Here is a 21,738-nt window from a genome sequence, read left to right as displayed (position 1 = left end):
CAGATGGAGCCCACAGGGACACAGTGGTATACAGTGTGAATTTATATTATACATTCACCACATTGTATATTTCCTACCTGTATTAGACCTTCCAAAATGCATCACCTCACGTTTAGAACATAGAACATTACAGTGCAATACAGGCCCTTCGGCCCTCGATGTTGCGCCAACCTGTGAAACCAATCTAAAGCCCATCTACACTATTCCATTATCATCCATATGTTTATCCAATGGCCATTTAAATGCCCTTAATGTTGGCGAGTCCACAACTGTTGCAGACAGGGCATTCTACGCCCTTACAACTCTCTGAGTAAAGAACCTACCTCTGGCATCTGTCCTATATCTATCTCCCCTGAACTTTTTTAGAACAGTACAGCACAGAACAGGCCCTTCGGCCCTCAATGTTGTGCCGAGCAATGATCACCCTACTTAAACCCACGTAACCCGTATACCTGTAACCCAACAATCCCCCCATTAACCTTACACTATGGGCAATTTAGCATGGCCAATCCACCTAACCCGCACATCTTTGGACTGTGGGAGGAAACCGGAGCACCCGGAGGAAACCCACGCACACACGGGGAGGACGTGCAGACTCCACACAGACAGTGACCCAGCCGGGAATCGAACCTGAGACCCTGGAGCTGTGAAGCATTGATGCTAACCACCATGCTACCGTGAGGCCCCTAAAGCTACTTAAAGCTATGTCCCCTCGTGCTCGCCATCACTATCCAAGGAAAAGGGCTCTCACTGTCCAACCTATTGTTTGTCTGTGTTGTGTGCATGGGCAGAGGGTGAGACAGTCAAAGGGGGTAATAGGTGTTAACTTATTGTTATCCAGTTATTTACTGCACATTCCATTATAGTGTTTGGCATAAATAGACAGTAATTGTGTTACAACTTACAAACCTGATGACTGTAATTATTGGGCAGCAAAGGGCCAAAGAATTTGGGTATTCTTGGAGGAATTATTGTTAATTCACTTGTGTTGTGACTCCAGGGCATGTGGGCTGGAATTGACTGCGTACTTGCCCAGGGTGTCATAACACAATCTAAACCCCGAGATTAGATTTCAATTTGTAGTTCAATCCCCGGTATCCATGATTCTAAACATATAAACCGTCAAATCCGCAACCAGATTCCAGACTATAATTCATCGTTGGATATTACAGTCTGTAATTAACTCCGGAATGTTCTGTTGCAGCGAAGAAATTCGGTGATGACCAGTTATTGCGCATATTACAGACCCATCGCCATGGTGAACTGATTGAGAGAAAGCAACTCTACAGTTAACCCCCAAAGCTTCAAAACCACACAACTACCAGCAGTGAGATTGTTGGCTAATTTTTTTACCTGATAAAAACTATTGAATGTGAACGGCCATGTTGGATTGTCCCTTTAAGAAGGGAATGGGCTAAAAATGCAGAAGAACCTCATGTGATCATATCCAGTTGTTCAACTGGTTTTTTATTACCAGGATCTCCAAATGTCTTCCTTCCTTGATTATCACCATCTATAATTACTAAGTATTATATATCAATAACACTTTTGTTGACCACAAATGAGTCTGAAACGAGTTGATAAAAAAGCAATTTTGATTTATTGCAACGCAAAGGTATTTACAATATACATTTGTCTGGATTAAACCCCACCTGCCATCTCTCCGCCCACTTCTCCCATTTATTTATATCCTGCTGCATCCTCTGACAGTCCTCATCACTATCCGCAATTAGCTTTTGCCTCATTGCTGGCTCGGCCGTGGATCCTGTTGATTTGGTGACATGTGGCACCGCCCGGTGCCGCAGCATGGCTGAGTGACTCAATTAAGTTTTTGCTTCTTGAGAGAAGGGAGCAATTGATGGCATCTATTTATTTTGCATTTTAGGGACCTGGTTACTGTGAACTGCTGGGGCGTAGGGGGGGGGGCAATCTATTGGGTAGTGGGGTTTTGGTTCTTGGTTTGGTATGGTTTATTGAGGTTGTTGATATATGGGTTGATTTGCATATTTTGTACAAAATATTAAAACTTAATAAAAATCTCAGTAAGCTCTTTAGTTGCCTTAATGGACCCTGTGGGTCGACACAGCTCCCACTCATGTGCATGACCACCGCCTCAATATTGTACGTATGCGCAGTGGTGGCGGAACGCACACGTGATGTCATTTTGCGCAATTTTATGTGCATTTGGGTCAGGCACAAGTCCAACCTCAGAATATAAAATTCAGGCCAAGAACTAAAGAAAATGGATTTGGAGTAGACTGTACGGCCCTTCTAAGAAGAAGCTAAGTTTTAACCATTGTATAATGCATGTGATTGTTCCTCTCAATAAAAAACAGATTGGACTTTTGTCAGAAAACGACAAAGGCCAAGAAAAGCGGTGTTGAAGATGCTGACAGCAATGGTGTCATTTTCCACTGTAATAAACATATGTAGTTCGCATGCAAAGTAGTATGACTTGTAAATTATTTGTAAATATGGTATTAGTCTTGTAATTTGAGGTATAAGAATTACATGATGTGTAATCAAGGACACAACGACATAAAAGATAGCTCAGATTTAGAGAAAATTTACAGAAGCAAGTACACAATTTGTCCATAATTAACCAAATCAACTTTTTCTCATTATACAGTTTGATTACCCTTTGGTCTTTAGTTTGGGTTGCATGCTTAAGCTCCATCAAATTACAATGCCACACTATTATAGTGTCATAGGAAATAAATACAACTGAAACTGGATTAAAGCAAAGCAGTGACATCATAGTACTATGTGAGGTCATAATTCCTAAATGCATTCATAATAACATGTTATAATACTCCATTTTGCATCACTGGGGGAGTGTCTGGGGGGTTGGGGGGGGTTGACTTCAAAAGTACAGCAAAAACTGCAGTCACCATGGAAGCCTTCACGTTTTATTTCACCTTGTTTTCCATTCTCATATCTTTGCCTTCGGGTAGGAAGAATCGTATATTTATTTGTGCAATTAGCTGTCAACTATTGATCTGCAGATTTTTTTATTTTTCTTCTACAGCTAAGGATGTTTTGCAATCTTAAAAGAGCAATATAAATACAAATCGTGTTACTGTTGTTTTTATTAAGGATCTTGTTCGTATGGAATAAAAATGGTAAATTCAACGCATGAGAAAATAATCAAGGGTTTTTTCTGTAGTGAAGTAAAAATTGGTATACTTTAATTGTAATTAATGATAGCGTAATAATAATTATAATTAATAATATAAACTTAGACCACAAAAGCAGTTGAATCAACCATTGTATTTGCTGACTGTCTAACTATCTGGCTGTCTCCCCCGACAGTCCACTCTCTTCAAATATTCATCCAGATTTCCGTTAAAAATGTGCAGTCGTCTCCATTTTGATTAATCACAGTAGCAAAGGAGTATAATGATCCAACAACTGTATCAAGAAATTTTTTCTCACATTAGGATAATTTAAAACTCCTGACTTCTGCCTCATCAAGTCATAACTTGCTTGCTGTTGTATGCTGTGCCCTTTTATGGAAAACTAAAATGGTATTTGTTTTTTTTTAGTGTTTTACCTACCTGTACTATAATAGAAAAATTGATGTGCGTTGCACCATTTGTTGCAGTTGAAACAAATGAAAAATACATTAAGTTTGAAAAGGAAAAATTGGATCAGATGGTATTTAGGTCCACTGCGGCTGCATATGCGCGCGCACACACACACACACACACACGAGTGGTTTTGTAACATTGTAACGTCCACTCCCTTTTACATCGCAAAATAAATGTGTGATAAGGAAAAAGGAAGAGGATTCAGGGCACAACCACAATGGAACAGTATCGGTTTCAGTTTTATGTGTCCAGAGTCTGGAGTCATCAATCAAACTGCAGTTAGCAGTTCTGTTGAGGGTCCGAGATCTTTTTTGCTGCCATTGACTGGATGGTAGACAGCGCAGACTCTTGCCTGGAATTCTGTTCACTTTGCTGGCCAAATAGAAACTGCCAGAGGCAAGTTCCAACAGACGTTATCACAGTGCACCTTGAGGAGAGGAAGATTATGTGACACCTATGGTAGTCACCACTGATGTATATATTAGGTGATTTGTGGTAAGACCCCTGTATTTCAGGAATGGGGGTAGTTCCTTGCCTGCTGGCTCTGCCCAGTAGGCGGAATATAAATATGCGTGCTCCTCGTACAGCAGCCTTTACGCCAGCTGCTGTAGGAGGCCACACATCTTAGTGTATTAAAGCCTTGATTGCATCCAACTCTCGTCTTTGTGTAATTGATTGTGCATCAATTTAATACACTAAAATTTTGAGAGGATGGACCTCCGCATCAAGCCGGATCGCCTGAAGCTGGATCTGCAATCAGGCAACACCAAAAAGGACTTTGAACATTGGCTGGCCTGTTTCGAAGCTGACATCAGGTCTGCACCAGACCCTATCCCGGAAGCTCAGAAGATTCAGATCCTCTATACACGGCTGAGCTCCAAGGTCTTTCCGCTTATCCAGGACTCGCCGACCTACGACGACGCCATGTCGCTACTGAAAGAAAACTATGCTCAGCGGACTAACACACTTTACGCCAGACACATCGTTTCCACTCGTTGTCAATTCCCTGGTGAGTCAGTAGAAGATTTCTGGTGTGCTCTAATCCCCCTAATCAGAGACTGTGACTGTCAGGCCATCACGGCCATGGAACACTCGAATTTGCTTATGAGGGACACTTTTGTTACAGGGATAAGGTCAAATTACATCCGCCAGCGCCTCTTAGAAGGGGCCAGGCTCGACCTTCCAGCAACCAAAAAGCTTGCGCTCTCACTGACGATCGCATCGCGCAACATCCAGGCCTACACCCCCGGCTGAGCGGCCCCCTCCTACGCATCGTGGACTCTGCAGACGGCCGCCCCATCGGGGACCCCACTCAGCCAACCCCACGCCTGTGCTGCGCGCCTGCCGGCCAACCCCGGGGGCCCCAGATGTTACTTCTGTGGGCAGCCAGAACACCCCAAACAATGTTGCCCGGCCCAGAGCACCCTTTGTAAGGCCTGGGGCAAGGAGGGGCACTTTGCTGCGGTGTGCCAGGCCCGCTTAGTCGCCACTATTGTTCCGAACCCCCCCCCCCCCCGGCCATCGTACGGCCAGTGAGCACCGCCATCTTCCCCTCGGACCACGCACGGCCAGTGGGCGCCACCATCGTTCCCTCTTTGGACCACGTGCAGCCCATGGGTGTCGCCATCTTGTTCAGCCCCCACCACGTGCAGCCCGTGGGCGCCGCCATCTTGTTCTCCCCAGGAGCCCCAAGCGCCGCCATCTTGTCTTCCCCACGACACGTGCGGCCCATGGGCTCCACCACCGCACCAGGACCCATGCCTCCTGAGCACCCCATCGCCTTCCACTATCGACGACTAGCCGCGTCTCGCCTCGGTCACGATTGACCAGTCTCGCCCACACAACCTAGCAACCGCCTCTACAAATGTGAAAATCGATGGGCACGAGATCTCCTGTCTGCTGGACTCCAGGAGCACCGAGTGCTTCATTCATCCTGATACGGTAAGGCGCTGCTCCCTTGTACACCCCGCCAATCAGAGAATCTCCCTGGCCTCCGGGTCCCACTACATGGCGATCCGGGGATACTGCATAGCCACTCTCACTGTCCAGGGCGTGGAGTTTACCGGCTTCCGACTCCACATCCTCCCCAACCTTTACGCTGCCTTACTACTCGGCCTGGACTTCCAGTGCAACCTCCAGAGCTTAACATTGAAATTCGACGGGCCCCTACCACCCCTCACTGTGTGCGGCCTCACGACCCTAAAGGTCGACCTACCTTCCCTATTTGCAAACTTAACCCCCGATTGTAAACCCATTGCCACCAGGAGCAGATGGTACAGCTCCCAGGACAGGACCTTCATCAGGTCCGAAGTCCAGCCACTGCTCCGGGAAGGCATCATTGAGGCCAGAAACAGCCCCTGGAGAGCCCCAGTGGTAGTGGTGAAAAATGGGGAGAAATGCAGAATGGTCGTGGACTTCAGCCAGACCATCAATAGTTACATGCAGCTCGATGCGTACCCCCTCCCACGCATATCTGATGTGGTCAATCAGATTGCACAGTACCAGGTCTTCTCAACTGTGGACCTAAAATCCACCTACCACCAGCTCCCCATACCTGAGGCGGACCGCCCATACACTGCCTTCGAGGCAGATGGCCGCCTCTACCACTTTCTCAGGGTTCCCTTCGGCGTCACCAACGGAGCCTCAGTTTTCCAACGGGAAATGGACCGAATGGTCGACCGGTACGGGCTGCGGGCCACCTTCCTGTACCTTGACAATGTCACCATATGCGGCCCACGATCAGCAGGACCATGACGCCAACCTTGCCAAATTTCTCCGCACCGCCACTCTCCTCAACCTAACTTACAACAAGGAGAAGTGTGCGTTTACATTGATTTACATAGAATGTACAGTGCAGAAGGAGGCCATTCAGCCCATCGAGTCTGCACCGGCTCTTGGGAAGAGCACCCTACCCAAGGTCAACACCTCCACCCTATCCCCATAACCCAGTAACCCCACCCAACACTAAGGGCAATATTGGACACTAAGGGCAATTTATCATGGCCAATCCACCTAACCTGCACATCTTTGGACTGTGGGAGGAAACCGGAGCACCCGGAGGAAACCCACGCACACACGGGGAGGATGTGCAGACTCCGCACAGACAGTGACCAAGCCAGAATCGAACCTGGGACCCTGGAGCTATGAAGCGATTATGCTATCCACAATGCTACCGTGCTGCCTGTTCAGCACAAACCGCTTAGCCATCCTCGACTATGTGGTCCAGAACGGAGTTCTGGGGCCCTATCCGGACCGCATGCGCCCCCTCATGGAACTGCCCCTCCCCCACTGCCCCAAGGCTCTCAAACGTTGCCTGGGGTTCTTTTCTTACAATGTCCAGTGGGTCCCAAATTATGCGGACAAGGCCCTTCCACTCATCCAATCAACTCTTTTCCCCTAATGGCCGAAGCTCACCAGGCCTTCAACCGTATTAAGGCCGACATCGCCAAGGCCGCGATGCACGCAGTCGACGAGACGTTACCATTTCAAGACGCAGTGACCACTGGCAGAGGGTACAGAGTTGGTGCCCTCGTCCGGAGCACCCTTAGAGAAGCTTAAAGAGAGGATTGGCAGCTTGTTCACCAGCATGAAATATGTTTGCAGCTCCCCTGCTCACCATTCATTGACTGGCAGGTAGCAAAGATACTATCTGCCCCATCCATCTCTTATACTGACAGGGCTTTCCTGAGGTCACAGCCAATGTCTTCATTTGCAGGTCCGAACCTCTGAATCTCTTCCTGAAGCTGCCTCTTCATGAGAGTCCCCACTCTCTGAATGAAGGAGGCCATGCTCTCTGTGTTAAGGATTAACACAATACTTATGCTCCGCTTGGACTCCTTTATGACAGAGATATTGGCATGCAGACCATTAGCTCTCCCTGCACATCCCGTTGGACATCCAGCATCTGCCGCCTGATGGATGACTGCAGAGGCATGTTATCTGCTTCGGACTCAGCATGGTCCTGGTGTCTAGCAGTGCTCCTCCTGTTAGTGCACTGGGACCTCTCTGCCTGCCAATTGCTCATACGAGCGTGATGAGCCAACAACCTAATGCCTACCGACGTGTGAATATCCACACTGATGCCTGGTTCAGAGAGCGGGCGTGACACTTGTGTAGGTGCGATGTCTTCCTCAGAGTTTAGTGGGGGGGGGGGGGGGGTCTCCTGGGTGCCTGGCGGCTCCTACGGATGGCATATCTCTGGAAGGAAGGCAAAATATTAAGTTAATTCAATCATAGAAATTGTATGGTAGGTGGGCTGAGGAGACCTGCATATTGCCATCTGCATTGGAGCTTCAATGGGTACTCTCGCTGCAACAGTTCAATTTCTGATGTGCAGTCCTCATAATGTTATCAGTACTCTTTGCACTCTCATCTGTGAACTGCATTCTTACCTTCATCTGAGATTCCCGCCTCACCATGACCGGAGAAGCGAGCTGACCAGTGGCATTCTCGGTCCTGTGGATCACTTTTATGTTTGGTGAAGATGTATTCCCATAACACCATAGTGTACCCTGCAGATCCTTGGACACTAAAGGGCAATTTATCATGGCCAATCCACCAAACCCACACATCTTTAGACTGTTCTTGGGCAGCATGGTAGCATGGTGGTTAGCACAATTGCTTCACAGCTCCAGGGTCCCAGGTTCGATTCCTGGCTTCGGTCACTGTCTGTGCGGAGTCTGCACGTTCTCCCCGTGTGTGTGTGGGTTTCTTCCGGATACTCCGGTTTCTTCCCACAGTCCAAAGATGTGCAGGTTAGGAATGGCCATGCTAAATTGCCCTTAGTGTCCAAAATTGCCCTTCGTGTTGGGTGGGGTTACTGGGTTATGGGGGTAGGGTGGAGGCGTGGGCTTGGATAGGGTGCTCTTTCAAAGAGCCGGTGCAGACTTGATGGGCCGAATGGCTTCCTTCTGCACTGTAGATTCTATGATTCTATTCTCTGATTCTGTCGGCGGAAACCGGAGCACCCGGAGGAAACCCACAATAATAATAATAGCTTATTGTCACAGGTAGGCTTCAATGAAGTTACTGTGAAAAGCCTAGTCGCTACATTCCGGCGCCTGGCCGTGGAGGCTGGTACGGGAAATGAGCCCGCGCTGCTGGCATTGTTCTGCATTACAAGCCAGCTGTTTAGCCCACTGTGCTAGACCAGCCCGTTAGTGCACTGGGACCGCTCTGCCTGCCAATTGCTCACTCGAGCGTGATGTTCCCTCAACACTGAACAAAGACATGGGGCGGGATTCTCCCCTACCCGGCGGGGCGGGGGTCCCGGCGTAGCGGAGTGGCGCCACCACGCCGACTGGCTCCAAAACTGGCACCAGCGGCCTTTGACGCCCGGCGCTGGGGCTGGCCGAAAAGCCTTCGCCGGTTCGCACATGCGGCGGTGGTGACGGCAGCTGCTGCTGACGTCACCACCGGCGCATGCGCGCTGGGGGATTCTCTTCCGCGTCAGCCATGGTGGAGGCCGTGGCGGCGGCGGAAGGGAAAGAGTGCCCCCACGGCACTGGCCCGCCCGCCGATCGGTGGGCCCCGATTGCGGGCCTGGCTACCGTGGGTGCACCCTCCGGAATCTGATCACCCCGGGGGCCCGCTCGCGCCGCCGATCCCGCCGCCACCATAGGTGGTTCAAACCTCGGCGGCGGGAGAGGCCTCCCAGTGGCGGGACTTCGGCCCATCACGGTCCGGAGAATCGCCGCTCGGTGTGGCGCGTTTCCCGCCCCCGCCAATTCCTGGGTGGCGGAGAATACCTGCCATGGCGGGGGCGGGATTTCCGGCGGCCCCGGGCGATTCTCCGACCCTGCTGGGGGTCAGAGAATTTCGGCCATAGGGAGAAGATTTCAGTTTTCAAGAGGTTAGAATTTGCATGAACCGGGAGCGGCCGCAGCAAAGAGGCTCCCGCAGGTACACGAAATTGCAGCTTTTTTCGGGGGGATTTCCGGCGGGTTTTTAAAAAAAAATTAAAGTCCCGTGAAATCGGCCCTGCCTCCCTCGCCCTGCCCAGGTGCCAAAACTCCGTTCCACGGAGCTGAAGAGAAAAAAAAACGAGAGAGATGGGGCTGGTCCTGGGGTGATGCACGTGGAAGAGGAGTGGGGATCGCAATAAGAAACAGCCTGAAACGGAACACGGAGAGGATAAGACAAAAACAAAAAAAATTTTATTCAACTTTTTTTTTCTCTGCTGAAAATTTTAAAATACTTTTTTTAAATTCCTTTTTATAAAAAAAAATTGTTTTTAAAAAGAAAAAAACTCTTGAAGGGGGGGAGGGGAAGGAAGAATTTATTTTGCACACCAAAACCCAGTAAAAAGAGAAAGGCACATAACAGAAATATGCCTGCAATTAATAATAAATCGGGGGGGGGGGGGTCGTGAGATGTAAGAAGGAGCAGCAGCAAAGGCAATGAAAAAGGTGCTACGGCCGTGCAGGCAGGCGGACCCATGAAGCGAGACGGAGGTTCAGGTGAACCAGGAAGCAGAAAAGAGCAGTGGAGCAGGAACAGGACATTGCGCGCCCCCCCCCCCCCCACCCCTTCCGTCCTCCCACACAGGGGGAGGAATGGAGAAGCCTGCTGAAAACGGAGATAAACGCCATAAAGGAGGAGATAAAAACGGAGATAAATGCCATGAGGGAAGCATTCAGGACGGAGCTCCACACAATGATGAAGGAGATGCTGGCGGAGACAATGGACAAAATGCAGCGAACCATCGATGGCCTGGAAAGGAAGGTGGAGACACAGGAGAAAACAATTCTGGAGTTGGAGAGGGCCGCCTCGGACCAGAGCGGCAGGATGGTAATTCAGCAAACCGAGGTCAAAAGGCTGGTAACGAAAGTGAAGGATCAGGAAAATAGGTCCAGACGGCAGAATGTTAAAATAATGGGTCTGCCAGAGGGGATGGAGGGCAGAGACCCAGCAGGCTACGTCACCCAAATGCTGGGCAAGCTAGTGGGAAGGGAGAAATTTCCAAACCCCCCCCCACCCCCAGAAATCGGCAGGACGCACAGGTCATTCGACCCAGGCCCAAAGCCGGGGAGCAGCCCAGAGCGATTATCGTGAAGCTGCACCAGTTCCAAGACACGGAAAAAATCCTAAAGTGGGGCCGGCAGATGAAATCGAGCATGTGGGAAGGGAAGATCATAAGGGTGTACCAGGACATTGGGGCGGACCTGGCCAAAAGAATGGCTGAATTCAACAAGGCCAAATCAGCACTCTACAAAAGTAATACAAAATTTGGGATGTTATTCCTGGCCAAACTGTGGGTAACATTTGAGGGGAAGGACCTGTTTTTTAACACCCCATTGGCAGCTGAGGAGTTCATTAGAGTGAACAAACTGGGGGAGGAACAGCCGCAATGGCCATCATGAAAGCGACGGGGATGGAAAAGAAAGGAAGAATCGGAACAAAGAGTGGAGGGCAGACCACAGAGACAATAAGATCACGAACTGTACACACGTGTTTGGTGTACTGCGCAGAACTGTGCTGACTCGTTCCCGGGCTCATTCCATCTCTCAATGCAATGGGGGGGGGGGGGAGCAGAACAAGGTAAATGAGTATGGTAGTCACCACTGTTGTGTGTGTATATATAAAGGCCTCAGCGGGCATGGTGCAGGGCGAAGAACCAAGATGGCGCCACAACCAGCCACTCGGGGGGGACAAAGGGGAGCCCTGGGGCCCGACTTCATGGTGAGAGCGGTGACCGCAGCCATTTTGGACGGCCTCCTAACAAAGGGAAACCCCGGAATGCAGGGGCGAATGAATTGTAGCTCCAGTATACAGGAGATTGAGAGTAGTGAGGTCATGAGTAAGGTTTCTAAGTTGCAGAAGTGTACCGGCAGGCAGAAAGGTGGTTCAAAGTGTGTCTACTTCAATGCCAGGAGCATCCGGAATAAGGTGGGTGAACTTGCGGCACCTGGGACTTCGATGTTGTGGCCATTTCGGAGACATGGATAGAGCAGGGACAGGAATGGTTGTTACAGGTGCCAGGGTTTAGATATTTCAGTAAGCTCAGGGAAGGTGGTAAAAGAGGGGGAGGGGTGGCATTGTTAGTCAAGGACAGTATTACGGTGGCAGAAAGGATGTTTGATGAGGACTCGTCTACTGAGATAGTATGGGCTGAGGTTAGCAACAGGAAAGGAGAGGTCACCCTGTTAGGAGTTCTCTATAGGCCTCCGAAAAGTTCCAGAAATGTAGAGGAAGGGATTGCAAAGATGATTCTAGATAGGAGTGAAAGTAACTGGGTAGTTGTTATGGGGGACTTTAACTTTCCAAATATTGACTGGAAATACTATAGCTTGAGTACTTTAGATGGGTCTGTTTTTGTCCAATATGTGTAGGAGGGTTTCCTGGCACAGTATGTAAATAGGCCAACGAGAGGCGAGGCCATATTAGATTTGGTACTGGGTAATGAACCAGGACAGGTGTTAGATTTGGAGGTAGGTGAGCGCTTCGGTGATAGTGACCACGATTCGATTATGTTTACTTTAGCGATGGAAAGAGATAGGTATATACCGCAGGACAAGAGTTATAGCTGGGGGAAAGGCAATTATGATGCGATGAGGTAAGACTTAGGATGCATCGGATGGGGAGGGAAACTGCAGGGGATGGGCACAATTGAAATGTGGAGCTTGTTCAAGGAACAGCTACTGCGTGTCCTTGATAAATATGTACTTGTCAGGCAGGGAGGAAGTGGTCGAGCGAGGGAACCGTGGTTTACTAAAGTAGTTGAATCACTTGTCAAGAGGAAGAAGGAGGCTCATGTAAAGATGAGACATGAAGGTTCAGTTAGGGCGCTCGAGATTTACAAGTTAGCAAGGAAGGACCTAAAGAGAGATCGAAGAAGAGCCAGGAGGGTACATGAGAAGTCTTTGGCAGGACATTGAAAACAGCGCGGGAGGAGAGACAGCCAGGACATTGAAAAGAGCGCGAGAGGTAAGACAGCCGGGACATTGAAAACAGCGCGAGAGGAGAGACAGCCGGGACATTGAAAAGAGCGCGAGAGGTAAGACAGCCGGGACATTGAAAACAGCGCGGGAGGAGAGACAGCCAGGACATTGAAAAGAGCGCGAGAGGTAAGACAGCCGGGACATTGAAAACAGCGCGGGAGGAGAGACAGCCAGGACATTGAAAAGAGCGCGAGAGGTAAGACAGCCGGGACATTGAAAACAGCGCGAGAGGAGAGACAGCCAGGACATTGAAAAGAGCGCGAGAGGTAAGACAGCTGGGACATTGAAAACAGCGCGGGAGGAGAGACAGCCAGGACATTGAAAAGAGCGCGAGAGGTAAGACAGCCGGGACATTGAAAACAGCGCGGGAGGAGAGACAGCCAGGACATTGAAAAGAGCGCGAGAGGTAAGACAGCCGGGACATTGAAAACAGCGCGAGAGGAGAGACAGCCGGGACATTGAAAAGAGCGCAAGAGGTAAGACAGCCGGGACATTGAAAACAGCGCGGGAGGAGAGACAGCCAGGACATTGAAAAGAGCGCGAGAGGTAAGACAGCCGGGACATTGAAAACAGCGCGGGAGGAGAGACAGCCAGGACATTGAAAAGAGCGCGAGAGGTAAGACAGCCGGGACATTGAAAACAGCGCGAGAGGAGAGACAGCCAGGACATTGAAAAGAGCGCGAGAGGTAAGACAGCTGGGACATTGAAAACAGCGCGGGAGGAGAGACAGCCAGGACATTGAAAAGAGCGCGAGAGGTAAGACAGCCGGGACATTGAAAACAGCGCGGGAGGAGAGACAGCCAGGACATTGAAAAGAGCGCGAGAGGTAAGACAGCCGGGACATTGAAAACAGCGCGAGAGGAGAGACAGCCGGGACATTGAAAAGAGCGCGAGAGGTAAGACAGCCGGGACATTGAAAACAGCGCGGGAGGAGAGACAGCCAGGACATTGAAAAGAGCGCGAGAGGTAAGACAGCCGGGACATTGAAAACAGCGCGGGAGGAGAGACAGCCAGGACATTGAAAAGAGCGCGAGAGGTAAGACAGCCGGGACATTGAAAACAGCGCGAGAGGAGAGACAGCCAGGACATTGAAAAGAGCGCGAGAGGTAAGACAGCTGGGACATTGAAAACAGCGCGGGAGGAGAGACAGCCAGGACATTGAAAAGAGCGCGAGAGGTAAGACAGCCGGGACATTGAAAACAGCGCGGGAGGAGAGACAGCCAGGACATTGAAAAGAGCGCGAGAGGTAAGACAGCCGGGACATTGAAAAGAGCGGGAGGGGACACATTGAGAGCGGCGGGGTGCCAGTGGGAGCAAAGATAATATAAGGCGGGAACCGGAAGTACGACCCGCGGACTTCTGGGAAGGATTTTCTCCTAGCCAATAAATTGTGGTGGAGAGGATACCCGAGACACTACACGTGTAGTGTCTCCCACCCGCCCTCCTCCTCTAACCTAATAATAAGACCCATTGGGGTGAGCAGGTAAGTGCTATATTATATTATTATTTTTTTATTTGTTTTATATTTGTTTACCAGAACTTGGTTGAAATTAAGTGGGATGGCAGGGAAGGTAGTGCAATGTTCCTCCTGCAGGATGTTTGAGGTGAGGGATGCTGTTAGTGTCCCTGCTGATTTTACCTGCAGGAAGTGCAGCCAGCTCCAGCTCCTACAAGACCGAGTTATGGTACTGGAGCTGGAGTTGGATGAACTTCGGATCATTCGGGAGGCAGAGGTGGTCATAGATAGGAGCTTCAGGGAAGTAGTTACACCAAAGACTGGAGATAGATGGGTAACTGTAAGAGGGACTGGGAAGAAGCAGACAGTGCAGGGACCCCCTGCGGTCGTTCCCCTGAGTAACAAGTATACCGTTTTGGATACTTGTGGGGGGGACGACTTACCAGGGGTAAGCCATGGGGTGCGGAACTCTAGCACGGAGTCTGTCCCTGTTGCTCAGAAGGGAAGGGGGGAGAGGAGCAGAGCATTAGTAATTGGGGACTCAATAGTCAGGGGCACAGATAGGAGATTTTGTGGGAGCGAGAGAGACTCACGTTTGGTATGTTGCCTCCCAGGTGCAAGGGTAAGTGATGTCTCGGATCGTGTTTTTCGGGTCCTTAAGGGGGAGGGGGAGCACCCCCAAGTCGTAGTCCACATTGGCACTAACGACATAGGTAGGAAAGGGGACAAGGATGTCAGGCAGGCCTTTAGGGAGCTAGGATGGAAGCTCAGAGCGAGAACAAACAGAGTTGTTATCTCTGGGTTGTTGCCCGTGCCACGTGATAGTGAGACGAGGAATAGGGAGAGAGAGCAATTAAACACGTGGCTACAGGGATGGTGCAGGCGGGAGGGATTCAGATTTCTGGATAACTGGGGCTCTTTCTGGGGAAGGTGGGACCTCTATAGACAGGATGGTCTACATCTGAACCTAAGGGGCACCAATATCCTGGGGGGGAGATTTGTTAGTACTCTTTGGGGGGGTTTAAACTAATTCAGCAGGGGCATGGGAACCTGGATTGTAGTTTTGGGGTGCGAGAGATTGAGAGTAGAGAGGTCAGGAGCACAGATTTGACTTCGCAGGAAAGCGGCAGTGTTCAGGTAGGTGGTTTGAAGTGTGTCTATTTCAATGCCAGGAGTATACGAAATAAGGTAGGGGAACTGGCAGCATGGGTTGGTACCTGGGACTTCGATGTTGTGGCCATTTCAGAGACATGGATAGAGCAGGGACAGGAATGGTTGTTGCAGGTTCCGGGGTTTAGGTGCTTTAGTAAAGTCAGAGAAGGGGGCAAAAGAGGGGGAGGTGTGGCACTGCTAGTCAAGGACAGTATTACGGTGGCAGAAAGGGTGCAAGATGGGGACTCTTCTTCCGAGGTAGTATGGGCTGAGGTTAGAAACAGGAAAGGAGAGGTCACCCTGCTGGGAGTTTTCTATAGGCCACCTAATAGTTCTAGAGATGTAGAGGAAAGGATGGCGAAGATGATTCTGGAAAAGAGCGAAAGTAACAGGGTAGTTGTTATGGGAGACTTTAACTTTCCTAATATTGACTGGAAAAGATATAGTTCGAGTACATTGGATGGGTCGTTCTTTGTACAATGTGTGCAGGAGGGTTTTCTGACACAATATGTTGACAGGCCAACAAGAGGTGAGGCCACTTTGGATTTGGTTTTGGGTAATGAACCAGGCCAGGTGTTAGATCTGGAGGTAAGTGAACACTTTGGAGACAGTGACCACAATTCGGTGACCTTTACATTAGTGATGGAAAGGGATAAGTATACCCCGCAGGGCAAGAGTTATAGCTGGGGGAAGGGCAATTATGATGCCATTAGACATGACTTAGGATGTGTAGGTTGGAGAAGTAGGCTGCAAGGGTTGGGCACACTGGATATGTGGAGCTTGTTCAAGGGACAGCTATTGCGTGTTCTTGATCAGTACGTACCAGTCAGACAGGGAGGAAAGGGTAGAGCGAGGGAACCGTGGTTTACCAAAGAAGTGGAATCTCTTGTTAAGAGGAAAAAGGAGGCCTATGTGAAGATGAGGCGTGAAGTTTCAGTTGGGGCGCTTGATAGTTACAGGGAAGCGAGGAAGGATCTAAAGAGAGAGCTAAGACGAGCAAGGAGGGGACATGAGAAGTCTTTGGCAGGTAGGATCAAGGAAAACCCAAAAGCTTTCTATAGGTATGTCAGGAATAAAAGAATGACTAGGGTAAGAGTAGGGCCAGTCAAGGACAGTGGTGGGAAGTTGTGTGTGGAGGCTGAGGAGATAAGCGAGATACTAAATGAATACTTTTTGTCAGTATTCACTCAGGAAAAAGATAATATTGTGGAGGAGAATGCTGAGACCCAGGCTATTAGAATAGATGGCATTGAGGTGAGTAGGGAGGAAGTGTTGGCAATTCTGGACAAGGTGAAAATAGATAAGTCCCCGGGGCCTGATGGGATTTATCCTAGGATTCTCTGGGAAGCCAGGGAAGAGATTGCTGAGCCTTTGGCTTTGATTTTTAGGTCATCATTGGCTACAGGAATAGTGCCAGAGGACTGGAGGATAGCAAATGTGGTCCCTTTGTTCAAGAAGGGGAGTAGAGATAACCCCGGTAACTATAGGCCGGTGAGCCTAACATCTGTGGTGGGTAAAGTCTTGGAGAGGATTATAAAAGATACGATTTATAATCATCTAGATAGGAATAATATGATTAGGGATAGTCAGCATGGTTTTGTGAAGGGTAGGTCATGCCTCACAAACCTTATCGAGTTCTTTGAGAAGGTGACTGAACAGGTGGACGAGGGTAAAGCAGTTGATGTGGTGTATATGGATTTCAGTAAAGCGTTTGATAAGGTTCCCCACGGTCGGCTATTGCAGAAAATACGGAGGCTGGGGATTGAGGGTGATTTAGAGATGTGGATCAGAAATTGGCTAGTTGAAAGAAGACAGAGAGTGGTGGTTGATGGGAAATGTTCAGAATGGAGTTCAGTTACGAGTGGCGTACCACAAGGATCTGTTCTGGGGCCCTTGCTGTTTGTCATATTTATAAATGACCTAGAGGAGGGAGCAGAAGGATGGGTAAGTAAATTTGCAGACGACACTAAAGTCGGTGGAGTTGTAGACAGTGCGGAAGGATGTTGCAGGTTACAGAGGGACATAGATAAGCTGCAGAGCTGGGCTGAGAGGTGGCAAATGGAGTTTAATGTGGAGAAGTGTGAGGTGATTCACTTTGGAAAGAATAACAGGAATGCGGAATATTTGGCTAATGGTAAAATTCTTGGTAGTGTGGATGAGCAGAGGGATCTCGGTGTCCATGTACATAGATCCCTGAAAGTTGCCACCCAGGTTGATAGGGTTGTGAAGAAGGCCTATGGTGTGATGGCCTTTATTGGTAGAGGGATTGAGTTCCGGAGCCATGAGGTCATGTTGCAGTTGTACAAAACTCTAGTACGGCCGCATTTGGAGTATTGCGTACAGTTCTGGTCGCCCCATTATAGGAAGGACGTAGAAGCTTTGGAACGGGTGCAGAGGAGATTTACCAGGATGTTGCCTGGTATGGAGGGAAAATCTTATGAGGAAAGGCTGATGGACTTGAGGTTGTTTTCGTTAGAGAGAAGAAGGTTAAGAGGTGACCTAATAGAGGCATACAAAATGATCAGAGGGTTAGATAGGGTGGACAGCGAGAGCCTTCTCCCGCGGATGGAGGTGGCTATCACGAGGGGACATAGCCTTAAATTGAAGGGTAATAGATATAGGACAGAGGTCAGAGGTGGGTTTTTTACGCAAAGAGTGGTGAGGCCGTGGAATGCCCTACCTGCAACAGTAGTGAACTCGCCAACATTGAGGGCATTTAAAAGTTTATTGGATAAGCATATGGATGATAAGGGCATAGTGTAGGTTAGATGGCCTTTAGTTTTTTTTCCATGTCGGTGCAACATTGAGGGCCGAAGGGCCTGTACTGCGCTGTATCGTTCTATGTTCTATGTTCTAGGTAGGTTCAAGGATAACCCTAAAGCTTTCTATAGATATGTCAGGAATAGAAGAATGACTAGGGTAAGAGTAGGGCCAGTCAAGGACAGTAGTGGGAAGTTGTGCGTGGAGTCCGAGGAGTAGGAGAGGTGCTAAATGAATATTTTTCGTCAGTATTCACACAGGAAAAGGACAATGTTGTCGAGGAGAATACTGAGATACAGGCTACTAGACGAGAAGGACTTGAGGTTCATAAAGAGGAGGTGTTAGCAATTCTGGAAAGTGTGAAAATAGATAAGTCCCCTGGGCCGGATGGGATTTATCCTAGGATTCTCTGGGAAGTTAGGGAGGAGATTGCTGAGCCTTTGGCTTTGATTTTTATGTCATTGTCTACAGGAATAGTGCCAGATGACTGGAGGATAGCAAATGAGGTCCCCTTGTTCAAGAAGGGGAGTAGAGACAACCCCGGTAACTATAGACCAGTGAGCCTTACATCTGTTGTGGGCAAAGTCTTGGAAAGGTTTATAACAGATAGGATGTATAATCATCTGGAAAGGAATAATTTGATTAGAGATAGTCAACACAGTTTTGTGAAGGGTAGGTCGTGCCTCACAAACCTTATTGAGTTCTTTGAGAAAGTGACCAAACAGATGGACAAGGGTAAAGCAGTTGATGTGGTGTATATGGATTTCAGTAAAGCATTTGATAAGGTTCCCCACGGTAGGCTATTGCAGAAAATACAGAGGCATGGGATTCAGGGTGATTTAGCAGTTTGGATCAGAAATTAGCTGGAAGAAGACAAAGGGTGGTGGTTGATGGGAAATGTTCGGCCTGGAGTCTAGTTACTCGTGGTGTACCACAAGGATCTGTTTTGGGGCCACTGCTGTTTGTCATTTTTATAAATGACCTAGAGGAGGGCGTAGAAGGATGGGTGAGTAAATTTGCGGATGACACTAAAGTCGGTGGAGTTGTGGACAGTGCGGAAGGATGTTGCAGGTTACAGAGGGACATAGATAAGCTGCAGAGCTGGACTGAGAGGTGACAAATGGAGTTTAATGCAGACAAGTATGAGGTGATTCATTTTGGAAGGAGTAACAGGAAGACAGAGTACTGGGCTAATGGTAAGATTCTTGGTAGTGTGGATGAGCAGAGATATCTCTGTGTCCATGCACATAGATCCCTGAAAGTTGCCACCCAGGTTGAGAGGGTTGTTAAGAAGGCGTACGGTGTGTTAGCTTTTATTGGTAGAGGGATTGAGTTTCGGAGCCATGAGGTCATGTTGCAGCTGTACAAAACTCTGGTGCGGCCGCATTTGGAGTATTACATGCAATTCTGGTCGCCGCATTATAGGAAGGATGTGGAAGCATTGGAAAGGGTGCAGAGGAAATTTACCAGGATGTTGCCTGGTATGGAGGGAAGATCCTATGAGGGAAGGCTGAGGGACTTGAGGCTGTTTTTGTTAGAGAGAAGAAGGTTAAGAGTTGACTTAATTGAGGCATACAAGATGATCGGAAGTTAGATAGGGTGGACAGTGAGAGCCTTTTTCCTCGGATGGTGATGGCTAGCACGAGGGGACATAGCTTTAAATTGAGGGGAGATAGATATTGGACAGATGTCAGAGGTAGGTTCTTTACTCAGGGAGTAGTAAGGGCGTGGAATGCCCTGCCTGCAACAGTTAACATTAAGGGCATTTAAATGGTCATTCGATAAACATATGGATGATAAGGGAATAGTGTAGATGGGCTTTAGAGTAGTTTCACAGGTCGGCGCAACATCGAGGGCCGAAGGGCCTGCACTGCGCTGTAATGTTCTATGTCTATGTTCTATGTATTAGTAAATGTGTATGTGCCAAATTGGGATGGTGTGGAGTTTATAAAGAGGGTGCTGGGGAAGATACCGGACCTGGACTCACACAGGTTGGTCATGGGAGGGGACTTCAACACAGTTACTGATCCTGGCTTGGACCAGTCAAGCTCGAAAACAAGCAGGGTGCCAGCAATGGAAAAGAAACTAAAAGGGTTCATAGATCAGATGGGGAAGTGGATCCATGGAGATTTGGGCAGCCGAGGGTGAAGGAGTTCTCCTTCTACTCACACATGCATAAAGTGGACTCCCGGATCGATTTCTTCATTTTGAGCAGGGCGTTACTGGCAGGGGTGGTGGACACTGGGGACTCGGCGATCAGAATCTCATACCATGCTTCGCACTGGGTTGACCTGCAGGTTAGTAAAGACAGTAACCAGCGCCCGCACTGGAGGTCAGATGTTGGATTTTTGGCTGACGAAGGGGCGTGCGAGCGGCTGAGGAAATGTATTCAGAACTACCTGCCAGTCAACGACACGAGGGAAATTTCAGCAGCGATGGTCTGGGAAGCACTGAAGGCGGTGGTCAGAGGGGAGCTGATCTCAATACGGTGGACAGGGCAGAGACGGACCGACTTGGTTAAGGAGATACTACAGATCGATAGGAGGTATGCGAAGACCCCAGAGGCAGGGCTTTTAAGGGAATGGCGGGGGCTAGAGGCGAAGTTCAGCTTGGTAACCACAGGTGGAGCAACTAAGAAAGACGAGGGGGGAGATCTGAGTATGGAGAGAAGGCCAGCAGAATGCTTGCACAGCAGCTTAGAAAGAGGGAGCCAGGGAGATGGGGAACGTAGATGACGGAGATGGGAACCTGGTTGGCGATTCAGCAGGGGTGAATAAGGCGTTTAGGGATTTCTACAGTAGGCTGTATAGGTCAGAACCCCCCACGGGGCCGGAGGGGATGAGGCACTTCTTCGGGGTGGCTGAATTTCCCAAAGGTGGACGGGGAGCTGGTAGAAGGGCTGGGGGCACCGATCGGGTTGGAAGAGATAGTGGAGGGTCTGAAGGCCATGCAGGCAGATAAAGCCCCGGGGTCGGATGGGTACCCAGTGGAGTTTTATAAAAAGTTCTCTTGGATATTGGGGCCGGTGTTGATGAGGATGTTCAATGAGGCAAGGGAAAGAGGGGTGCTGCACCCGACTGTGTCACAGGCCATGATTTCGCTAATTCTGAAGCGGGACAAGAACCTGAGCTGTGTGGGCCCTCCAGGCCGATACCCCGGCTGAATGTGGACACCAAACTGCTGGCCAAAGTTTTGTCCTCCAGGATTGAAGATTGTGTTCCAGACATTTTTGGGGAGGACCAGACGGGGTTTGTTAAGGGTAGGCAGTTGGTGCCCAATGTAAGAAGGTTGTTAAATGTGATCATAATGCCCCCAGAAGTTAGGGAGGTGGAGGTAGTGATCGCAGTGGATACAGAAAAGGCTATTGATCGGGTAGAATGGGATTATCTGTGGGAGGTACTGGGGCGGTTCGGAGTTGGGCGGGGATTTATTGACTGGGTCAGGTTGCTGTCTGTATCAGGCTCCTGTGGCAAGTGTACGGACAAATAGGACAACATCGGACTATTTTAGACTGCACCGGGGACGAGACAGGGATGGCCCCTCTCCCCACTGTTGTTCGAGCTAGCTATAGAGCTGTTGGCAATTGCTCGGAGAGCATCAAGGGGCTGGACCAAATGAAGGACGATTTTCGGAGATGGGATGCACTCCCGTTGTCATTAGTTGGGAGGGTGCAGACGGGGCGGCGAATATAGCCATGATCAGAAAGTGGAGGGAGGGGGGGGGAGGGTTCGGCATGGGAGCGTATGGAGGCGGCTTCATGCAAGGGTACCAGTTTGTGGGGTGTTGGTAACTGCGCCTCTGCTGTTCCTGCCGGCACAGTACACCTCCAGCTCCGTGGTGG

At 49.4% G+C, this 21,738-nt stretch overlaps 1 protein-coding gene across 7 annotated transcripts in view; it reads left to right on the top strand.

Annotated features, from left to right (window-relative positions):
• Positions 1–21,738, top strand: part of LOC119955955 — a 114,692-nt gene that overhangs the window by 15,939 nt on the left and 77,015 nt on the right. For 6 of the 7 annotated variants that reach the window (XM_038782626.1, XM_038782624.1, XM_038782625.1 and 3 more), the window contains exon 1: positions 2,837–2,950. The exons of the other annotated variant lie outside the window; for it this stretch is intronic. In XM_038782626.1, the coding sequence (XP_038638554.1) occupies positions 2,893–2,950 (58 nt within the window). In that variant the 5' untranslated portion in view covers positions 2,837–2,892. Of the gene's footprint in view, positions 1–2,836; positions 2,951–21,738 lie in introns of those variants that run through there. 7 annotated transcript variants of the gene reach the window in all.

Source organism: Scyliorhinus canicula, chromosome 21, assembly GCF_902713615.1.
Source record: "Scyliorhinus canicula chromosome 21, sScyCan1.1, whole genome shotgun sequence".
Lineage (NCBI taxonomy): Eukaryota > Metazoa > Chordata > Chondrichthyes > Carcharhiniformes > Scyliorhinidae > Scyliorhinus > Scyliorhinus canicula.
This window is presented reverse-complemented; position numbering and strand designations above follow the sequence as displayed.